Here is a 22310-nt window from a genome sequence, read left to right as displayed (position 1 = left end):
GTGTCGACACAGCATTTATTCCATCTGTATGATCATTTCTCATTGGTTGTAAGCAATAATTCAGTGTTTTAAGGAGAAGATAAAAAAAAATTAAATCACTGGACACATAATTGATTAGTGTAAAAAACTAACCTCTGTGATCATCTTCTTTAGCTGATCTTTCAAGCTCTTTACTTTACTTCCTCACAGTCCCTCTCTACATCCTGGACCAGCTTTTCCAACTGGGACATCATCACCAGTGGCAACGTGACATCATCGCCAACTCTCACCACTATTGGCTGAGTTGAACCAATTAACTCAGGTTTATTAATTATTGTAGAATAAAGTTATATTTGTTCCACTAAGACACTATGTTGACAACACAAACTCATGGCCTTTATTTTACTTTATAATTATATGGATGTTTAACCACAGTTAATGAACATGTTCTCCAACAATCCTCCAACAGAGTTAATTTTACATTTATATGTTAATGCTCAGAAAGTCACAATGAGACAATTTACTTGTCTGTGGTTTTATTCCAGATAAAGGAGAGATTCAATCCACCTTATTATACAGAGCGAAATCACTTTGTGATGACAGTAAGCATTTGGAGAACAAAATTACATTTTCTATCACTTTCTTGTGAGAAGTGTTTAGATAACTGAACTGTATTTGTCCCCTTGTTATTAGTATAATAATGATGCTGATTTTGTAATTATCTTCTAATTGCGACCATTTAAGATATTGTATGAGTGAGTGAATTACCCCTGCAGGAGAAGCAAAACTTTGAGAGGTTTGAGTGAAGATCGAAGGAACAGCAGACAGGAGTTCTGTAACTGAAGCAAATGATAGTGAGTGTGAAAATGCTTTTTTCCAGTCAATAAACATTGTTAACTGGCCCAAGTCAAAATGACTGTGTCAATTCAAATGTCAGTTTTATGTCTCTGAAATAATTCTGTAGTAAATTTACTTTGATGATTAGGGTCCTTGTCCTGCTGCATCACCTGGCATCTTTTCCCTTCAGAAAGATTAAATCTACATTCCCGGGTTACCTAGTCAGAGCCCTGACCATATCCGAATAGAGGTTATGGGGAATGATCTCAAGTGAGCTGTTCATGTCACACGTTATTGAAATGAGCCTGAAGTGAAGCAGTTCTTTATGGAAGAATGGCAAAAATTCCTCCTGAACATTATTCAGAACTAAACTATTAGGAAGTGTGTACTTCTTTATTGTGCTACTAAAAGTCGTAAGATAAAGAAATAAAGACCTCGCTGAAACCTGTAATGAGAAGTTTTTTTAACTAAATTGTCACAAACTGTAGTACATTCAAGCCCTTTACGTTTACATTTAGGCATTTGCAAATGTTTTTATCCAATACGACTTACAAGTGAGACACAAGGTACCAATGCAGCATGACTAACCTTAAGGAGTGTTAATCACAATTACTCAATATTTTAATCACATTTTATACTCCTACACCTGCTGTATTTAAGAACCAACTGTTGTTGGTAAAGTGAATGTGTTTTAGAAAATAAGTTTGATGAAGTTTTAGTGAATTTTAACACTACAGTATTAGACCCTTAAATAAAATGAGTGAATGGGACATTGTCTCATTTAAAAAGAATTGTCTGACCTTTAAGTTCATACTGTTCATTATTCCAGTGCAGCTTTTGTCTATCATTTGCTAAACGGTGAACTAGAAAACTTCTAAATGTAATGCTGCCCATGACCAACAGGTGTCAGAATACACAGTGTTGTGATATACAGGAGACAGTGGAGATTACTGATTTGAAAGTGGAGAGAGAAGGGACTCAATGCACTGTAGTTGAATGTGTAAGGGGCTGCACAGGCCAGTAAGAGTATTCATAAAGACCCTTATCCACTGCTGAAAACCCAAACAATAGATACATGAGCATTAGAACTGGACCATGAAGCAATGACAAAAGGTGGTCTGGTCTGATGAATCATGTTGTCTTCTTCATCATCTGGTTAATCAGGAAGGTGTGTGTTGACTATCTTGGGAAAAGATAACCATGATGCACTCTTGGAACTAAACTATGGAGACCCCGCCATGAAACCTGAGGACACCTTGAGAGGTCTTGAGGAGTTCATGCCTTAATGGGTCAAAGCTGTTTTGACTACAGAGGGAGAATCTCCACAATATTAGGTAGGTGTTTTTTTTTTTTTTATAATGGGGCTGAGTGGTGTATATTACATGCACTGGACACAAGGCCTTTAAGACCAACTTCTAAAGATCAGACTGTGGCTGTACTGGCAACTCTCTAATGCTGCTGTTCAGTGTATAATGTGTAGCATTGGTCCCCAACTCGTACCTGAATCCAGAATGCTGCAGCTAATATGGTATGGCTATTAACAATTTGGGTATGTGTAACTTTTTGAACGTGATGGTGCATTACTCTGCTAAATAAAGGTTAAAAAACACAATCTGCATCAAAAGTACCCAAACTGATTGTCTGACAAGGACAAAAACAAGAGCAGAGTCAAAAGGTAAAGGCTAAGCTAACTAATTAAAAGTAAGGTGGAGTAAGTCTCTCTCTCAAGAGAGCGCCTATTATTCAAAAAGTGACATGCTTCAACGTTTGCATCAATATAGAAATAAACTACACAGGAAGGGGAAGCTCTCAACCACATACCTAGGTTGTATTTTAGTCTGATTCTCAGTCAGTCAGAAACTAGACAATATGGAGGTCACAGCTCTCTGCTTCAGACTAGGTGAGTCTTTAAATCTACTTTAACATTTTATATATTCCAGACATGAACAGTATGTCTTATATGCATTAATGTTAATGTGTTTATCCAGTGATGCTTGAACTCATTTTTCTGAGGGAACAAGTTCACAACAGCTACACTCAGAATAGAGGTAAGTGACAAACTGAAAATTAATAAGACGATCTTTAACACTTTTTATTCTCTGTATGTAAAAGACTGAATTAAAAAATGGTCTAGTTTGTGAATGGTTCCATTAAAAATGCATTTGTGTCATTATTGCATCTTAAAAAAGGTTAAATTTTTATGGTAATCTTTTAGACATCATAAATTAATTTCCTTTCTTTTCTGTCTTGTCTTCATAAAAAGCTTTTCTTCGCATCACTCCAAACAGACTGCAGCACTTTCAATTCAACTCTGTTTCTTTTGACTGTGTTGGGTTTGATGGTCGGACTCACTTGAAAGGAAATTCTAAGGAATTTAATCAGACATTTTCAAGTAGGAAAACAACATCATCCTTCACTATCGATAGAGTCTATCCAGGAGACAGTGGAGAATACTGGTGTGAGAGTGAAGGAGAGAGAAGCGATGGAGTCAACATCACTATCACTGGTATGTTTGCTGTATTTCTCATCACAATATAGTTACTTTAGAAGTTGTTTAAAGACATTTGCCTTCTGATGCATCATATTCAACACCTGTCAATGTGCAACATGGTTAAAAATGACCCACAGTGATTTTAATAGAATGTTCCCCATAGGTGAACATTGTATTTTAATATATTTATAGCAGATACAGTATATTAACTTAAAAACTTAAAAAAAGGAATAACCTATTTCGTTTCTAATTACTATAATTAAGAACTATAATTCATTATATAAACATTTTCGTGTTGATATAAAGAAAAAACTAATATTTTCTTAAATCTAGCTGAGTCACCAGGATGGCATTCTTAATCATATATTTTGGCAATATTTCACACCATAAACAAATAATAATAATACTCCGGTCTGAATCAGAGCTTTTTCCTTTAGACATTTTATCATATTACTCGACTGAGAAGATTGCTATTCAAGTGGGTAGGACTTTGTTTTACCATTAAAACTACAGTGGACAATATTAACAAAAAAATTTGTGTAATTGTGTTACTCTTCCAGTATGGAGAGTTAACACAACAGGGTAGTGATACAAAAAATGTTTTTTACGTAGAAATAAAATGTGATAATGTGACAAGACTTTGGGATATTTAAAGCAACCTGAAGTGTTTATATACCAACCTCTAAGACTTTATTTTGTCTTCATGTTTGTCAGCTGGTCCTGTGATCCTGAATAGTCCTGCTCTTCCTGTGATGCAAGGAACAAACGTGATTCTACACTGCAGGAGCAACAACCAGTCCACCAACTTAATCATTTTCTACAAAAACAATGTCCTTATGCACAACAGTTCTGTAGAGGAGATAGAAATTAAGAATGTTTCCAAGTCTGATGAAGGTTTCTACAGGTGTTATGTCTTCAGTCTTGGAACATCACCAGCAAGCTGGTTGGCTGTGAGAGGTGAGACATGATCAGATAGGAGTCACAAATCAAACCCAATCAAAATAAATAAACTGTAAAAAAACATGAAAATTCAAAAGCTGTGATGTGTTCATGCATTACTAAAATGTGTAGATTAAATTCTCAACTGTATTCAAGAATCAAGTATTTAGAGATCTGTTCCATGTCGTTTCATTTGTTGTTTTACAGAAAATATAATTTCTATAACCTCTTACCCACCTAATGAAGAGACGACACTCCTCAAGGACACCAGCGACTACATTGTCTTCATCATCCTGAGGGTTTTAAGTCTTGTCGTGTTGCTGCTAGTGGTGGGATTTTTTTATTTTAAGAAACCCAAAGGTAAAGACAAACCTTTATTTCTCTTAGTTAAATAATATTTGTTTTAAATTAAAAAAAACAAATATGACCAAACACATCACACTTTAATTCATAAATACAATTTGATTATGTATTGATAGTGTTCATATTTACATGCATATACATATTAACTTGCACAATAATTTAAAATGGACTTTCTGTTTTTTTAAACCAGTTTCTTATTTTGGTCCAGTAAATGGAGTGGAGGTGCAGATGAACCAAATGGCGTGACAAGGTGTGACGCTTGCAGTTATTGTCACTGAAAAAGAAGGTTTGCTTTATGTTATCAAAATTAACAACTTCATTATTGGCACATTTTTATAAGCACACGTTTACTCCTTATTCTTTCACACCAAGTGGTCAATTTGGCTTCTTTATATAGTTTAAACACAGAGAAAATAAACATATAATGAAGTGGAGATCAGTTTCACTTCATGTGATTACCAGTAAACGTGTGAGTATTTTAGACACTGCAGACGCTGGAGATAATTTGAGTCTCTTGAGTCAAACCAGAGCAGAAACCCACAAACAGAAAAAAAGGGTAATAGGTTGTTGAACCCTGTAGTGTCTCAGTTTCAAAATTTAAATATAGCTTTTAAATTCATATTACTGATGGTTACTCAGACTCATTTCACATTTTTTCTAGATACTTCACAGATACTGTAACAACGACTTGATTATGCATTTTATTTTGATCGTTATAGGCATCCATAAATCATAGACTGTAGTCAAGTAGTAGTTATCTCAAACCACCTGAAGTATCCAAAGTGCTCATTTCATCACAACCAACACTGTATTATTGGAATATAGTAATTGACTATGTATGTTCAGCATTTTAATGTTGCAGTTGGTACCAGTGGAGTGAATTTTGTTTATATTTGGATTATCTAATCTTTTTTAATGTAATAATTTAAATGAAAACAATATTGATGCTGTACAATTAATAAGTCTCTGAAAAGTAACTAAAGTTATCAAATAAATGTAGTAGAGTAAAAGTACAGTATTTGCATCTGAAATGTAGGAGATTTAAAGTATAATGTAGAATAAATAAGTACAGCATAAATCCTTCAGAATTGTAGTTGCATTTGCAGTAATTAATGTACATAAAGAGCAGAATACAGCTGAAAGAGCTCCTTACCAAATATGAAAGTAAACCTGTTTATGTACTGTGTTGTACATTGTTATTGTTATCTAGTTTTCAAGCTACAGATGTTCCGATTTTCATTTAAGAAATAGTAATACAAGATGTGCCACAGAACTAGTGCAGCTAAATAGGGAGAGATGAGACGTGTGTATATAAAAAATGTATTGCATGGATTCAAGGAGATGGTTGGCAGATAGGCCCCAGTTAGAGCAACTCCGAGGTCAGTGAGAACGGGAAATAGGAAGAAACCTCTGGGGTCTAAATGCTGGTGGATGGGTGCTTGAGCTTGAGCCAATTTTTGGCTCATCCATATGCGAGCAATGTTTAGACAAGTGATTTGGTGCCTTGTTTGAGTCCAGTATCCAGTTTTTACCCATGGTAGAGACAGAGGTGGTGCTCTGATAGATACGGCATACAATCTCAAACTCCCTGCAAAACTGGCTTCTGTTAAAGCCATTTCTGAATGATTATATTCATTGTCTAAGAGTATCTTCATTAGTTTTAATATTTTCTTATCTTAAAGTTTGAGTTTTATTTGAGACTCAAATGTCAATATAACATATGTTACTGTGAATATTGCACAATTAGGATTTACCATGTGTTATGTATACTATATTCTGATACATTATGACAAACGTAATTAAAGTTGAAGTTGAAGCCACCTAGTGTTGTAATTGAGAGTAATGATGTGAACATCTCTGAGCTGGCAGTGTAAGGGAAGTAGACTGCCTTGAAGTTTGGCTCAATACATCTTTTGCTGTTATTTGGGGATTTGGATTATGGACACATTTTCGTTTGGGCTATTGAAGTTTATTAGCTAATCCTGTGGATTCCATTTATTTATTTATTTATTTTGTATTGCACTGGTTATACTTTCCTTTGCAAGATAAATTTCTATGTGTAACAGAATGACTGTTCATATTAAATTAAATGTGATACGTCTAGAAAGCATAATCTAATCATCTGAGTGAACCTGGGAGTCAACTCTTAATTTCAGATGGAACAATTGAAACGGGTCAAAAATACATGAGGAAACCAAAAATACATTAGGAAACCTAAAGGCTAGAACAGCAATTAACAATAGCCACTACATAGTCAAACAGACTCAGGTCATTGTGGAAACAAATAGATTGGATGTTACTGATAATCATTCTGCTGTGGGGATAACAGACTGAAGCTAAAAGTCTTTTTTTCTATTAATTACAGTTAACAAGGACATAAAGTCAGCTCAGAAGTTGTAGTTACCATGGATAGTCAAAAGAGGGCGCCTAGTTCTTAAAGGCCTTCCAAAAGAAACACCACAAACAGATGGTTCAAATTTGAACAAGTTTATTTAACAGGTGTCAGGATTTAACTTGTTATTGCTATTAAGGCCAGTGAAGAAGTTCTGCAAATTTTAGAAGATGAACAGAATGCAGACCAGGAATCAGTATTGGCCTAAATTGGATACCTTAAAAACTGTGTTGAAACAGACAGAAGCACAGCTAAAAGAAGCCAAACAGAGACTGTTGATGAAGAATGAGCCACATTGATGATATTTCAGTTGTCTCTGTATCTACTCAAAGTCTGCAAAATAATAAGCGTTACAAACGAGGGCGAACGAATACAAAACAAAAGGTTATTTATTAACCCGGTCCGAAAACAGGGGACAAGAACCAAACAATATAATAAACATAATAAAGTAACAATACAAAACGCTGCACTGAAGAAAACAAAGTAACAAACAAGGTGTAAACAAAGTGACCAAAAGGCACTGTGCTAACGTAGGGAAATATACTAAATAAACATATTAACGGAACATAAGAACAAAATAAGGTGCTGCTGTAACTAAATAACCCAAAATACAAAGTACCAACAAAGTAAATTCACAACGGAAAACCAAAAGACAAACAAACTCGCTAAAGAAATACGAAGTACCAACGGAAATCAAGATCTGACGCCGAGAAAGAACAAACTAATAAACTAACTACAAATACAAAGTAACAACAAAAAGGCACTGCAATGGCAAGTAAAAAAAATACAAACTCACAAACTAAAAACAAGGTCCAACAAACAGAAGTGAAGTCCGGGATGAAACAAAACCGCGGAGTTCAACCACAGAACAAACGAACGAACAAAACGTGTGACGGAGTCCATGAACCAGTCCGAGAAAATATTGGACAGATGGAGCGGTAGAGGGTGTAGTATGAAAGAAATCCAACAAACCAGCAGTGAACCAGAAGACTGAGGGGGGCTATGAAGGAAACGGGAAATACAGGTGAACTGAATCCATGATTAATGAGTCCGGCAAGTGGAAGAAGAGGAAGTCCAAGTAGGGGCAAACAGGAAGTGACAGGTGACTCAAACAAAACCAACATGACAGAGGCAAAGGGAGGAATTGTAACATATTCAGGATTCTACATTGTACATGTACTTTAAAAATAAAAACAAGAAATTAAAGTATTTGTGTTCATCAAATAGAAAAGTTTAATATATTGTATTAATGATATTCTTTCACATTAAATATCCATAGTGAGATTTCAGGATGTTATTTGCCTTAATGAGAAAGGTCTGTCAGTTCCTTTGTGCAAATCAACAATAAAAAGGAAGTTAAAAATAAAATTAAAACAAATCTCTCTGATTCTCTTTTTTTTTCATATTTAAAAATAACTCGTCCACATAATGTTGAGATTGAAGATGATTGTCTTTCAGTGAACATACACTGGGTCACATTGCATTTCTTTATTGCTGGTGAACTGTAATGTATCTTCATAATTCCAGCACTCCAGTTCCCTCCACACATGGTCAGTGGTGTAATTAACATTATGACAACCAGGGATCCAAAGCTAAAAAATACAAAAGTCACATAGATCATAGATTTTTATGGCGGCTGGTTAGTGTAGTCGTCACCTTCCATGTAAGGCATGGGAGATTGGGGTTCAAATCCCAGCTGTGGTCTACCACCAGTGGGGGTCCTTAGGCAAGACCTCCTCACGCTGTCCTGCCTACCTTGTAAGTCGCTTAGGATAAAAGCGTCTGCCAAATTACTAAATGTAAATGCCAAAAAAAAAAAAGAAAGAAAAATAAAGATATGAACAAATGCAACATTATAAATAATCTTTAAACAAAAAACACTTACAGTGATTTTCATTTCAGGATGGAGAATAAACGAAGACTGAAATGTGTATACTAAGTTTTTTCATTGTTCACCTGTAGTTTTAACTTCTAGTTTTAACTTCTAGTTAAACTTCGTCAAACTTCTAAGTTTGACGTTTAAAGGTGAATATGAGACAACAGATCAACATTTAAATTTTTCGGTCCAGGTGTTTTGATCAACATCTGGATCCGGTAGACAGTTCTAAGAAAGGTAGATAGATTTAAACCCACCTACTTTTCATGTGAGCAAAAGTAATTGGACATGTGACTGACAGGTGTGTCCAAACACATATTTTAGCCAGACTTCACCACCAGTTCATCGTCATCCATCTCATACTAGACCACCCGATCAAAGACCAATTGGTTCAGCTGTTGAATAAACCACAGGACATTCATAGAATTGTTTCCTCTCTTATTTAGTTTGAAATATTTAGAGTTTTTTTTAGTTTTCACTGTAAAGACTGATTCTTTTACAGACTAAATGAGACTTATCAGGAAAACGACTTTAGTCTCAAACTAGTTGATGAAGTGACAGATTTCTTTCAGACTACTAAAATACTGTAAGATGTTTCAGCCCTGACAGAGCTTTAGACAGATCAATAATCACATGTTTGCCTTAGGATTCTATGAACTGATAAATGTTTTGACACGATGAAGCGATTTACCAGAAAACAAAAGTTACTGGAATCCAAGTACAAAATAAAAATTTATTTATTATATATCCAACCTCACAGGATGTGAGTATTTATATTTATTAGTTTGGATATTTTGCTTTTGTTTATACAGAAAAAAAACAGGTAACTACTTTCTTAACACTATATTTACTACATTGTCATTTCCTGTATAGTATTTTTTGATGATCACTCAATTAAAAGTCAACAGATCAGCCTGAATCCTATACTTTTAGTCCAAATGGCCTCATATTTTAGAGTTGTACTTCTTCAACTAGTTTACACTATTTCCTGAATTCTTTAGAGGTGATGGAGCACTACTCAGCTCTTTCACACTGATGGACAGTCTGGTTGCTATTAAGTATGTACATAATACTGTATCAGTCTGTCTATTTAAATAGGAGGGAATGTTAAAGATATTATCCATAAGATTTTTTACTAAGTGAGGCAAACATTTTGCAAAGTAACATAAGAGCTATTGTTTGGTTACTTGCACTTTTGTTGCACATTTGAATTTTGGCAAAATCTGGTTTGTAATATTATGTATATGTATATATAAAAAAAAATCCACTAGACACAAAAACTACATTTTAGTTAAGTGATAAAAAGAAAAAAACAGAGACGTGGCTGACACAGACTCTTCTGCAGTAGATTTAAGCCATTCTCATTTACATTTGGTCACTTGCAGAAGCTTTTATCTATAGCGACTTACAAGTAAGATACAAGGTATAAAGGCAGGGTAAATGTAAGGAGTGTTAATCACATTTAATTAACATTTAAAACACATTTTATACACAACTTTTACAGATGCTGTATTCAAGAACCCACAGTTATTGTTGGTAAAGTGAGTGGGATTTTAAAAATAAGTTAGATTCAATGTGCAAATTAAGAAGAAGGAACTTACCTCTATCTGCTCCGTTGTGCAAAGAGTAACAGGAAGAGCACTGTCAGAGCCGTACAAAATAACCTCCAGCAGACATTTGCTATTTTGGTTAGTGCTATAGTTTGTAAAAGCTTCAATTTAAAATGAATTAGTGTTGATAATGTGGCTTGTAAAATCGTTCCACCTACAGCATTGTTTGGTTTCATTATAAACTTTTTATTCCCAGTTAATTTATATTTCTTGTTTTCATAAACATCACTCCAAACACACTGCAGGAATTAGTCTCTGTTTGTTTTGTCTGTGCTGGGTTTGTTGGTCTGAATCACTTGAAAGAAAATTCTAAGTAACTAAATTTTACAGTAAGATAACATCATTCTGCACCATCCTGATAGAGCCTATGCAGGAGACAGTGGAGAATGGTGTGAGAGTGAAGGGTTAAGTATTAGCAACAGGGATAACATCACTATGACTGCTATGCTTATTGAATTTCTAAAGTCACAATACAGTCACTTTAGAAGGTGTTTACAGACATTTATCCAGATTACTGTAGTTTCCCAGTCATCTGGAAGCTCATCCTGACCACCCAGAACCTGTCTCAACTTCTGTCTGAATTCCTCACAAGTTTCTTCATTCTTTAACTTCAACCACTTGGTCTTCTTCTCTGACTTCCCTCTTTTCTTCTTCCTGACCTCCAGAGTCATCTTACACACCACCATGCGGTGCTGTCTGGCTACACTCTCTCCTGCCACCACTTTGCAGTCACTAACCTCTCTCAAATGACCTCGTCTACATAGGATGTAGTCCACCTGAGTACTCCTACCTCCACTTCTGTGTGTCACTCTATGTTCCTCTCGCTTCTGGAAGTAAGTGTTGACTACAGCCATTTCCATCCTCTTAGCAAAGTCCACCACCATCTGTCCTTCCAGATTCCTTTCCTTTACACCAAACCTGCCCATCACCTCCTCATCACCTCTGTTGCCCTCACCAACATGCCCATTGAAGTCTGCTCCAACAACAACTCTCTCTCCTCTGGGGATACTCTCTATGACCTCATCAAACTCACTCCAGAATCTCTCCTTCTCTTCTAACTCACAGCCAACCTGTGGAGCATACCCACTGACTACATTCACCATCACCCCTTCAATTTCTAGCTTTATGCTCATCACCCTGTCTGAGACTCTTTTCACCTCTAGGACATTGTTCACAAACTCCCCCTTCAGGATCACTCCTAACCCGTTTCTCTTCCTATCCACACCATGGTAGAACAGTTTGTATCCTCCTCCGATACTACGTGCCTTGCTGCCCTTCCACCTTGTCTCCTGCACACACAGAACATCTACCTTCCTTCTCTCCATCATGTCTGCCAGCTCTCTGCCTTTCCCTGTCATTGTGCCAACGTTAAGAGTCCCTATTCTCAAACCTATGCTCCTGCCTTTTCCCTCGTCTCTCTGACCACGAACCCTTCTGCCTCCCCTCTTTCTTCGACCAACAGTAGTCAAATTTCCACCGGCACCCTGTAGGTTAACAGCATCGGTGGCGGTCGTTGTTAACCCGGGCCTCGACCGATCCGGTATGAAAGTCTTGTGAATGATTCGCATAGTTATTTTGGCAATTTTTACGCCGGATGTCCTTCCTGATGAAACCCTCTCTATTTATCCGGGCTTAGGACCGGCACAGAAGTCACTGGCTTGCAACCTCTGTGGCTAGATTAACGTATGACTATATCTACTATCTATATATACACATACTGTATATGTTTTTTTTTCTTATTTTTTTAGTGACATTATATTTGGTTATTAACTTGAAAAAGCTTGTACAATAAAAAAAATATATTTTTGACAGCACAATAATTTAGTAAATGACAAATCTAACAGTACAAATACAAATCTAAAACATTAGAGATTTCTCAAGTAAATGTTTACTTACAATCTGCCCTCTGTCTAGTTACTAAATGTATATATAATAATAAAAAAAGATAGAGTATAAGATTCTACCTGGTATACTTTAGAAAAGAAAAACAGTATAAGTATGTGTGTCATGAAATAAAAATTTTATTTATTGTACCCTTAATATTCATTTACATTTAATAATGGTGAGATTTCAGAATGTTATCTGCCTTAATGAAAATGCTCTGTCAGTTCCTTTATACAAATTTTAAAAAAGTGTTTAATATGAAGTTAAATCAAATCTCTCATGCATGCACACATGTATCGCAGTGTTGTACAATTTGAATACTCCACAAGAACACAAATTTCATAATGTTGAGATTGAAGATGATTGTCGTTCACAAAACATATACTGGGTCATATGGGATTTCTCTATTGTTGGTGATGAGAGTGAACTGTAATGTATCTTTGGAATTCCAGGGCTTCAGGCCAAACCAAACCTGTTCTGTGGAAGAATGAGCACCACCATGACCAGCGATCCACAGCTAAAATATAAATAGGTCACAAAGATGATATAATTATATTACTTTTTTTTGTTCAAATATGAAAAAAAGAAACAAAGGAAGATAGAAACAAAAAAGTGAAAAATGCAGCAACATACAGTAAATAAGCATAAAAATGCACTCACAGTGAAAGTTTCTCCAGCCTTTAGAATGGATGAGGACTGAAATGTGTATATTAATGGTTTTTTATTGTTGATCTGTAGTTTTAACTTCCAGCCTGTCATTGTTTTTTCCTGCAGGAGGAAAATTTGGCAGAAAGAGGAGACAGTGAATTTTAATGGATGCAGATATGTATGCATTAGCTAAGGTTTTGCTATACTGTACACATTGTTAAATATGATTAATTCAATTTATTTCCACATACAAACAGCATTACCTCATGAGACTGGTTTCTGAGACGGATGTATTTGCCATATTTGTCGACCTCCATAATGATATCGGTATCAGCTGAGCTCTGACTGATTAAGCAGGTGTCCATCTGAAAAGGTGAATAATGCACCCAAATAAAACTGCAAAATTAATCTGATTCTTGTTTAAGACTTTCCTTCTGGGAAACCAGTCCAGTAAAATGATTTAATATCGCTTAAGTACTTATAGTTTGGTTTGGGTTTAATTTCTCTTCATTCTGAGTAGATTCCTACTTTACTTTAGCTAAAACTTTACTCACTGTAAGTTTGCCGTTACATAAAATATCAAAACTCTCCTGGCCAAACTTAATCTAGGAGGATGTGTGATATTTCAGCCTTTGAGCCGGAAGACACCAGCAACATTCCAGTAATTCTTTAAATAAATAGTAACTAGAGGATATTTTAAACAATAATGTGTGTTTGATTTAAATAAACAATTGGATTTCATTTAAATTTATTTGACATGAATTTCAAATAAACCGCAATTATTCAACCAAGAATCTTAAATGGGTTCTAGGTGCAACATGTTTTCGAATGTGTTAAAGCGGAGGCACGAGGCAGAGCTGAATGGGAAGCAGGTGGACTCAAAAACGGAAACCAGGATGAGTCAAAAGGACAGTGCACAAAAAAGCTGAGTGCAAAAACAAAGTAGCAACATAAAACAACCACAATGGTGGGTAATAAAGTAACTAATGAGAAAAGTACAATGAAAAAACAGGGGTACAAATACAAAGAATCAATGCTTGGGTCAGGCAAACAACTCACAGGCATGGGAAAACAGAGTCTGAGTCCAGGGAGGGGGCTTGGGGAGTCAAGGCTAAATAAGGTTGGGGAACTGAGCAGAGGAAGATAGCTGATAGCAAGGCTGGTGACTGAGGGGAGCTTATAAAGTAAGGGGCACACAGATGGAACCAATCTGTAACTAAGGCCTGGGAGAGTGGAGAGTGAAGTGACCGGTGAGTGAAGCAATGCTAGTTGAGTCTGGTGGAAGAGGGAGAGTGGGGAAAAAAAAAACACAGGTGGGCAGGTACCAGGCAGGAACAGTTATTGAACACCCATGGCAGGGGCTGGATCCCACACAGCCCCAAAAGGAACAAGAAGGCGAACAGGCCGACAGGCTGGCAGTGGAGTTTCTGAGAGGGTTTTGATGACTAGTTTGGTAATTGATTGGAAGTATTCGATACTAACTGCTGTGTCCAAGCATTTTAATAGAAAATTTGCCCGGCCAAGCATGTCCAGGTACTCCTCCCACAGAGCTTCGGACAAAACCCCACAGCGCTCAAAGAGGCACGGGGAAGAAGTTGGGTGTGACCATGTGTGGGATTTGTGACATCCATGTACAGATTGTAGTGTCTCAATTAAAGGGGAGGCATGGGGCAGGGGTGAACAGAAATAGGTTTATTAACAGGTGGATTCAAAAACAAAAACTAAGATGAGTGTCAGAAGAACAGCGCACAAACAGGCTAAGTGCAAAAACAAAGAAGCAACATAAAACAACCAGAATGGCGGGTAATAAAGTAACTATTGAGAAAAGTACAACGAAAAACCAGGGGTACAAAAACAACAAAGAATCACTGCTTGGGGGAAGACAAAAAACAAGAGGCATGGGAAACCAGAATCCAGTAAATGAAAGGACATGACATTCTGGCAGTAAGCAGTGGACTGAGGAGAGCTAATAAAAGAAAGGAACATACAGGTGGAACCAACCTGTAACTAAGGCCTTGGAGAGTGGGGCCAGTGAGCAATGGTAGTTGAGTCTGGTGGAAGAGGGAGAGAGGGGGAAAAACCCTGCTTGGCAGGTACAAGGCAGGAACCGTGACAGAATGGTGGTAAGTGTGAGAAAGTAAATCTGGTATACCTTGATCAGTTTAAGAGATGAGATGATGAGGAAATTCTAACACTACAGCTAACGTCATTTGTGATTTCTACTTCAGTACAACCAGGTCAAAACTTTAATTTTGCATATCTACTGTCCTGACTAGACTAGAACTGTCAATAGATTTAGTTAAAGTTAAAATAGAAAGATGAACCTCAGTGTTGTTGGTTTCCATCCTCTGAATTTCTTCCTGAAGCTGCTGAACTTCAGAAAATAACATCAATATGAAGAACATGTTTTATTATGAATACATATCTGAATTAAGTTACAACAACATCAACAGAGATGATCAGGTATATATCTAATGGTTTTGCTACTTTAATTTAATGTAGCAGTAATAAACAACTTTTATTTTAGTTACTGAACTGCAGTGACCTGTATGAACAGTGACTCTGTTCTCCAGCATCAGTTGGAAACTACAGAGGTAACAGAGACAGTTGATGAAGAATATCTGGGACGACCAACACCAGGATGAGTGAAATTAGACTAAGTTCAACTTGATTTGTGATATAGGTCAAATTATTATTATTATTATTTTTATTTATTTATTTGGATCTGAACAGAAATATTCTAAAAAAAACAATCAAAACAAAGTATTTGTATTTAACGATATCTTCACAATTACATAAAATAAAACATTTAAAACATTTAAAGTATTTCAACATTTTTTTTTATTGTTTTAAAAATGTTTTTTTAGTTTTGCTTTTATTTTCCCTTGTAAAATTGAGTTAAAAAATCTTTACTTACATTCTTGGTCTTTTTTGGCTCCTCCTCCTTGTTAAAAACCTTCATTTGTACTGATTCATTTGTCATGAGCGACTCTCTTTCTTCTTTCACAGAAACCTGGCCTTGAGTTTTACTTTTAGATAAGTTCTTTGTGGCATGATTATTTTTATCAGGTGTTTTAGACTCTGTGTAAAAATAAAGGCAGTAAAAAGTTACATTTTAGGAAGGAATCACTGTCCAAAATTAAGAAATAAAAATACTTATCAATGACCAAAACTAATAAGATAAAGTCAGTGGATTTAAATTTTGACTTACTGATTTTATTTTTTATCTTCCATAAAAAGAAAACAAGTAAAAGAATAAACAGGATGCAAACAGCCAAACAAACAGAGACAGCAACTGTGGCAGCAGCAGAACTGGACAGGGAGTTAAAAAAATCATCTGAAATGAGAAAACGCAGATTAACATTGTACTGTATAAAACTTATACTAGGTTATTTAAAAGGAGTCTTTTTTTTTCTTAACCTCTGAATTTAATCTGTGTCTCTCTGATCTGGTTGATGTTTCTCTGTTGGACTCTACAGGTGATGTTGTTGCTGTGTCTCTTCTCCACAGTCACTCTGCTGCTGACAGTATAGAGGTCATCAGGACCTCTGACTGTCTCTGTAGGTCCAGCAGAGAGGATCTTTCCCTCAGCATCCAGCCACAACAGCTCAGGCTCTGGATACCAGCCTTTAGACTCACACTGTAGAACCACTCCACCCTTATCTCCTTCAATTCCTGCTATGCTGATGACAGGTGAAGCAGCAGCACCTGAAGATGAAGGATGAAAAGGAAGATCTGTTTTATAAAAAAATTACAAAGCTGAGAGATACAAATAATATATTTAAAGTTGACACCATACTGTATTTGGAAGTACAAACCCATGTAATTAAATTCGTAGTTTAGCTACCTTTTGTAACACTGCAGTAACTTTGGTGCGATTTTGTGTGCAGTACACTACAGAGATTGAATTGTTTTGTTTAACAGGTTTAGATCTCAGAAATACGTATTTCAGCAAGCTGGACTGTCCGTTCACTTTGTTTCATTATTAAGTAATTGATTACTTGCAAAGTTACAACTTTAACATAGAATCCCCAAAATTTTAAGTAAAATATTAAACAGGCAATGTTTTACAGCACCAAGCTGTAAAACAAAGTTTGCTAAAAAAAAAAAGAAATAGTCCAAAAATATTAAAATATTATAAAATATTATAAAATATAAAAGTTTAATTTAAATCAGCTGAGCTACTGTATGGATAGATTAATGTATTATTGTTGTTGTGGAAATACAGTATAAAAATAAAAATCTTTAAGGAAAATAGCACTGAAGTACACTCAGTGTTCACTTACCCACAACAAGCTCAACTAAAGATCCTTCATCCAGTTTTACAATGTAGCACTGATACTTTCCTTCATCAGCAGGTTTCACTTTGGAGAGTTTCAGTGAAATGTTTCCATGTTTCAGTTCATCAGTGAACAAAGATGTTCTTCCTTTGTAGGATGGATGTTTAGCATTTACAAGGTCCTGAGCAGAACGCCACACTAAGACATATCTGGGGTCCAGGTCAGACCTCGTCCACTCCAACGTCATTGCAGTAACGTCAACAGCAGGTTCAAGATGACATGGTAAAATGATGTCATCACCAACTGTTGCCACGATTGGCTGAGATGAACCAATTAACTTAGACTGACCTAAAAGTCAAAGATCTGGATTTTAATTCCTGCTGTAATAACTCAGGGACGTACAACATGTAAGAACTGAATAGAAGCCTGAGAACTCCTCAGTTCTGGTGTCTACTGAGCTGCTGTGATACAGAATAATTACATCTGTGCTTAGAGACAGTCAGTAATGTGTCACTATTTGAAACCTTTTATGTTTGCAGATATTTGCAATATAATGCTCAACTTTTTCAAAGTAACAAACATTTATTGCCAAGATGCATCATGTGATCTGTTTATGTAAATTATCAGTTATACTTTAACGAAGCATGCAATAGAACAACTTACCTGTGCTAAAGAATAGTAGAAGAAGATATACAACCAGAACACTGTTGGTTCTGAGCTGCGGTCCAATGGACAATCTATTCATCTAAGGAGATATTTAGCAGTTATATAAACAGAGAGAAAACAGTAGTATGTGTAAAACAGTAAAACTGTATAATAAAACTACATTTACGATTTTGCATTTAGGCGAAATAACAAGGATGAACAAAAATGTATTTTACCTATATTTCCTGGTAGCTAACAATACTTCCTTACGATGTTTAATATTCTACCAAAAGTTGACATGTGTTTTCCTGTTGCTACTAAAACAACTTTACCACCAGTCTGCATTTAATTTGTTAATGATAAAAACCCTAAATATTAAACAAATACGAACTGTGTGAATTAAAGTGCTAACTAACGGTGACAACCCCCTGCAACTGTCTAATCTCTGCACACATCATAAAACATGTTCATGTTACAAAGTCCTACTTTCATTTTTGTCAGTGTACACCTAAACACAGCGCTCTGCTGGTTAAAATGCTGTTTATTTAGATGTTACTTGCAGTTTTGTTGCAAAAAAATGTGTTTCAAATAATGGTAAGTTTTACTGAATGATTTAAAAATTAAAAAGGTTTTTTTTTAATCACCACCTAAAACCAGCAAATTTAGCAGACATGTTTAAAGCATCTTTGTCATCTCACTTGAAATATTACAAACTCACACTTTTGTAGCGTTAAATATGAATTCTGGTAAAACACTTATTATTATATAAAAAGCATTTGCAAATACACCTACAGATGTTAATACAAAAAACATTTTACAAGAGACACAAAGGATTTGCTTGATTGTTGTTTCCTAATAACCATTTATAAAGTCAAATGTTATGGTTTAACGTGATAATGTGTTTTAAAATAGAGAAAAAAATAATAATTAGCATAACATAGAAATTATATCAGGACCACGACATAACTTTTACATGATGTGTCGACCATTTACAGAGACTACAAAGACAAAAGTGAAAGAATCAGTTAGATTCTGTCTGACAACCTGAACCAACCTGTCTAGTAACACCCACCTGCTCTTCTTACTCACTGACCAGTGCCGGCCTTCAACTCACCTTTAACCACTGTGCTGTCATCTGTTGTCCGTCAACTACTTTCATTTGTGGCTTTTGATCACCGATGAGCTCTCCTGCTCTCTTCTCCACTTCTTTATTTGCGATGACGCAGCTTATCTCTATCTCTCTCGCTACCAGCAGCTGAACTTTAGACTTGACTTGACAAATCTGTATTTATTGCAGCCTTGTTAAGGAACAGTGAGAGAGCACTGTGTCACTGACAAGATATAAGACTCTACGTTTGACACAAAAAATAGAGCTCTTGCAATCCTTTCTCTGTACTTACAAAATAAAATAAACAAATAAATTAAATTTTGCACTTGTATCTCATAAAACTCAAACAGCTCTTTCTATAGTACTTTACTTAATGTTTAAAGTACTTGTACCTCAGTTGTAAGTCGGTTTGATCTGCATCTGCCAAATAACTAAATGTAAATGTTTCATGTCAGTTTTCATTATTTTAACTCTGTGCCTCAGTTCTTGACTTAAAAGAACTGAGACATTGTTTTAAATTGTTAATCACATGTACTCAACATTTGAAACGCATTTTCAAAGCTACACATACTTCTTTAAAAGTTTGTTGTTTTTGGAACTGCAGCACAAGGAGATCATGTTTCGATCCAGCTGACACTGCCAGCCACGTCATTCATTCACAGATTCGTTTTAGTGACATCTAGTGGCAAAAATCAGCAAAACAATATCTTAATAATTATATGATGACTGTAACTAGGGTTTGTGTGAATGATGTACATTTTTGTAAAGATTGAATGATTGTTCGGCTGAGTCTATAAATGTTTGCAGTGTTTTTTTTTTTCAAGCTGGGGAAACATATTGTGCATTACTTTAATTTATGTTATAACTGTATACTTTATATCAGGGGTGTCAAACTCATTTTAGTTCAGGGGCCACATACAGTATAATTTGATGTCAAGTGGGCCGGACCATTAAAATCGAGGTAAAGCTCATTATAGCTATAAGTAACAATAAATTCATGTTTTCCCCTTTGTTTTAGTGGAAAGAAGTACAATTACATTAGGATATTTTTTTTATTTAATGAACTATCCTATTACAAAACACGTTATGAAGAAAGTCAGATTTCCCAAGAAAAACGTGCAGTTTGCTTCAGTTTATCATTTACATGTGTGCATTACAACTGATCACAGTGATTGTACAAAAGGCACAAAACACAAAAGTCACAGGTATTTAGATTTGAAAAATATGGTAGCCTATTGCACTTCAACATAAAATTAACTTAACATATAGGAATTATTTTTACTCTACATGTGTAATAATTCTCAAAACTTCAATTGACCCCCCACATCTTACAAACTTAAGTGGTGGCCATTTTAAATGTATAAGATAGAAAGTAATCACCTGGCCTGTAATTATAAGATTTATACATGAAACACACATAAAAAATACATACATAAACTTTATGACCAAACTCTTTGTAGTGAAGTTTTCTTCTTTTTAAGAAAGAAATTTTGGCTAATGAGGGTGCGAAGGTGAGTACAAAAGTAAGTAGATGTAGTAAGTAGATGTATCGTAGTAATCACTGAACATTAGCTGTGTCTATCTCAGAATTGTTTTGTCTTTTTCTTCTTCTTCTTTCAGCTACTCCACGTCTAAAACACCCTAGTGCCCCTAGCGAACAATTTAGGAATAGTTCATTTTTCAGAAATCCTACTTCATGTCTCATTGCATTTTTTCACTTTCAGATTTATCCCGCGGGCCAGACTGAACCCCTTGGCGGGCCGCACGTTTGACACCCCTGCTTTATATTATACTACACTATAAAGTGTGTTTGCCTGCCAAGAAGCCTGTTGAATCACACATTATGAATCATTATTTACTGTTGGGAACCAGTCACGTGATTCAGAGAACGGATGTCATTGGTCACATGTCTTTTTCCACACCAAAGCAAGCTTTGAAGCAGTGGTTCATGACAGAGGCAACTACAATGTTGAAGCTTGTATCAGCACAGCAGTGTCAAACAACATCACTAGTTACACCTCAGACTCTCCAGGACCTCAGTGATGCCCTGGTCCAGGTGTGGAAGGAGATGCGCCAGGACACCATCTGCTATCTTATTAGGAGCATGATCTGACGTTGTTCGGCATTCATACAATCAGGTGAGGGACATACCAACTACTGAAAATCGTTTTGAGTTACTGCAATAAGATTTCAGCAAAATGGACAAAGCTGCTGCATATTTTTTTTTTTTCACTTAGATTGTTGTTGTTTCTGTGCTGAAAGTAGCTGAAACTGATATTTAACTGACCAGATCCATATTCCAGAAGTTTAACTGACTTAATGTTATTCTCTAAACAGTGTTTCTTCAATTTTTTGAGCAGTGTATATTAAGCACATTAACCACTGAATCATTGAATGTCACTTTTTGAATGTGATCGAGCACTCAGTGGCTAAAAAAGGTTAAAAATCAACATCCTACCAATCACATACATCACACTCTTCAAATAATGATACAGAGAGACTAGGGAGAGTGAAGAGTTCATCTTTTAGACATCATACACTTTGGTTGGTCGCTAGGAGGTTATATGTCAAAGACTGACACAGATGCCAGTTTGTGACTGTAGGTTCAGCTTTTGCATCAATATAAAAATAAACTACACAGAAAGAGGAAGTTCTCACCTTCATACTTCAGTTTTATTTTAGTCTGATTCTCAGACAGTCAGCATCAAGACAGCATGCAGGTCACAGCGCTCTGTTTCAGACTTGGTGAGTCTTCAAATTAGTTTTAGGTCCATATTTTAGATATTCCAGACATGTACAGTATGTCTGATGTAACTCTACTTAATTTATTTATCCAGTGATGCTTGAACTCATTTTGCTGAGGGAACAAGTTCACAACAGCTGCACTCAGAATAGAGGTAATTGAGATCTTTAACACTTTTTGCTCTCTCTGTCGAAAAAGAACCAAGTAGAACACTGTTCTAATCCTTTTACATTAGTCTTTGTCTTTATGATATAATTTAGATTTATATATTGTTGTTTATGCTATTTTGTGACAGGTTTACTTTCAAATTAGTGTATAAGTGTCCATTATACATTTTGGAAAGTTCCAACTTCATATATTTTCAAGATATTCTATTCACTTTGTTTCTTGTTTTCATAAACAGCTTCACTCCGAACAGACTGCAGCACTTTTAGTTCAACTCTGTTTCTTTTGACTGTGTTGGGTTTGATGGTCAGAGTCACTTGAAAAGAATCAGAAATACTGAGGAATTGAAT

At 35.6% G+C, this 22310-nt stretch overlaps 3 protein-coding genes across 5 annotated transcripts in view; 1 reads left to right on the top strand and 2 right to left on the bottom strand.

Annotated features, from left to right (window-relative positions):
* The window catches only part of LOC113168482 (trichohyalin-like), a 928554-nt gene that overhangs the window by 76215 nt on the left and 830029 nt on the right, over nt 1-22310 (bottom strand). The gene's annotated exons all lie outside the window — the stretch shown is intronic.
* Nucleotides 2675-8308, top strand: LOC113151478 (high affinity immunoglobulin gamma Fc receptor I-like). Its single transcript, XM_026344388.2, has 6 exons — nt 2675-2716; nt 2805-2864; nt 3080-3322; nt 4022-4264; nt 4454-4606; nt 4800-8308. Exons 1-6 carry the CDS (start codon nt 2686-2688, stop codon nt 4853-4855), a joined length of 786 nt encoding a protein of 261 aa, XP_026200173.2. The 5' UTR covers nt 2675-2685; the 3' UTR covers nt 4856-8308.
* On the bottom strand, nt 12491-16285 carry LOC113151472 (lamin-A-like). 3 transcript variants are annotated; one of them, XR_003297726.2, is made up of 6 exons: nt 16231-16285; nt 15937-16100; nt 15021-15393; nt 13283-13384; nt 13032-13139; nt 12491-12888 (listed from the first exon to the last, which is right to left on the bottom strand). XR_003297726.2 is itself a non-coding variant. In XM_026344380.2 (5 exons), the coding sequence occupies exons 2-5, from the start codon at nt 16000-16002 to the stop codon at nt 12742-12744; spliced, it is 423 nt and encodes a 140-aa protein (XP_026200165.2). In that variant the 5' UTR covers nt 16003-16100; nt 16231-16279; the 3' UTR covers nt 12491-12741. The 3 variants fall into 3 exon arrangements, 1 of the variants encoding a protein (XP_026200165.2); XR_003297725.2 differs by having other exon boundaries at nt 13283-15393; XM_026344380.2 differs by lacking the exon at nt 15021-15393 and having other exon boundaries at nt 16231-16279.

The sequence above is a fragment of the Anabas testudineus genome, chromosome 18 (genome assembly GCF_900324465.2).
Source record: "Anabas testudineus chromosome 18, fAnaTes1.2, whole genome shotgun sequence".
Classification (NCBI taxonomy): domain Eukaryota; kingdom Metazoa; phylum Chordata; class Actinopteri; order Anabantiformes; family Anabantidae; genus Anabas; species Anabas testudineus.
Note: the sequence above shows the minus strand (reverse complement) of the source record. Positions and strands in the feature narration are given on the sequence as shown.

Bases quoted from the DNA above. Each gene is read 5' to 3' on its own strand.
- LOC113151478 (XM_026344388.2), top strand. From the start codon at position 2,686: ATGGAGGTCACAGCTCTCTGCTTCAGACTAG. The intron at 2,717-2,804 runs GTGAGTCTTTAA...GTGTTTATCCAG, and splicing joins AGCTCTCTGCTTCAGACTAG to TGATGCTTGAACTCATTTTT. The intron at 4,265-4,453 runs GTGAGACATGAT...GTTGTTTTACAG, and splicing joins AAGCTGGTTGGCTGTGAGAG to AAAATATAATTTCTATAACC.
- LOC113151472 (XM_026344380.2), bottom strand. From the start codon at position 16,002: ATGACAAATGAATCAGTACAAATGAAGGTTTTTAACAAGGAGGAGGAG. The intron at 13,385-15,936 runs GTAAGTAAAGAT...TCACCTTTTCAG, and splicing joins AGCCAAAAAAGACCAAGAAT to ATGGACACCTGCTTAATCAG. The intron at 13,140-13,282 runs GTAATGCTGTTT...TTCCTCCTGCAG, and splicing joins TCAGAAACCAGTCTCATGAG to GAAAAAACAATGACAGGCTG.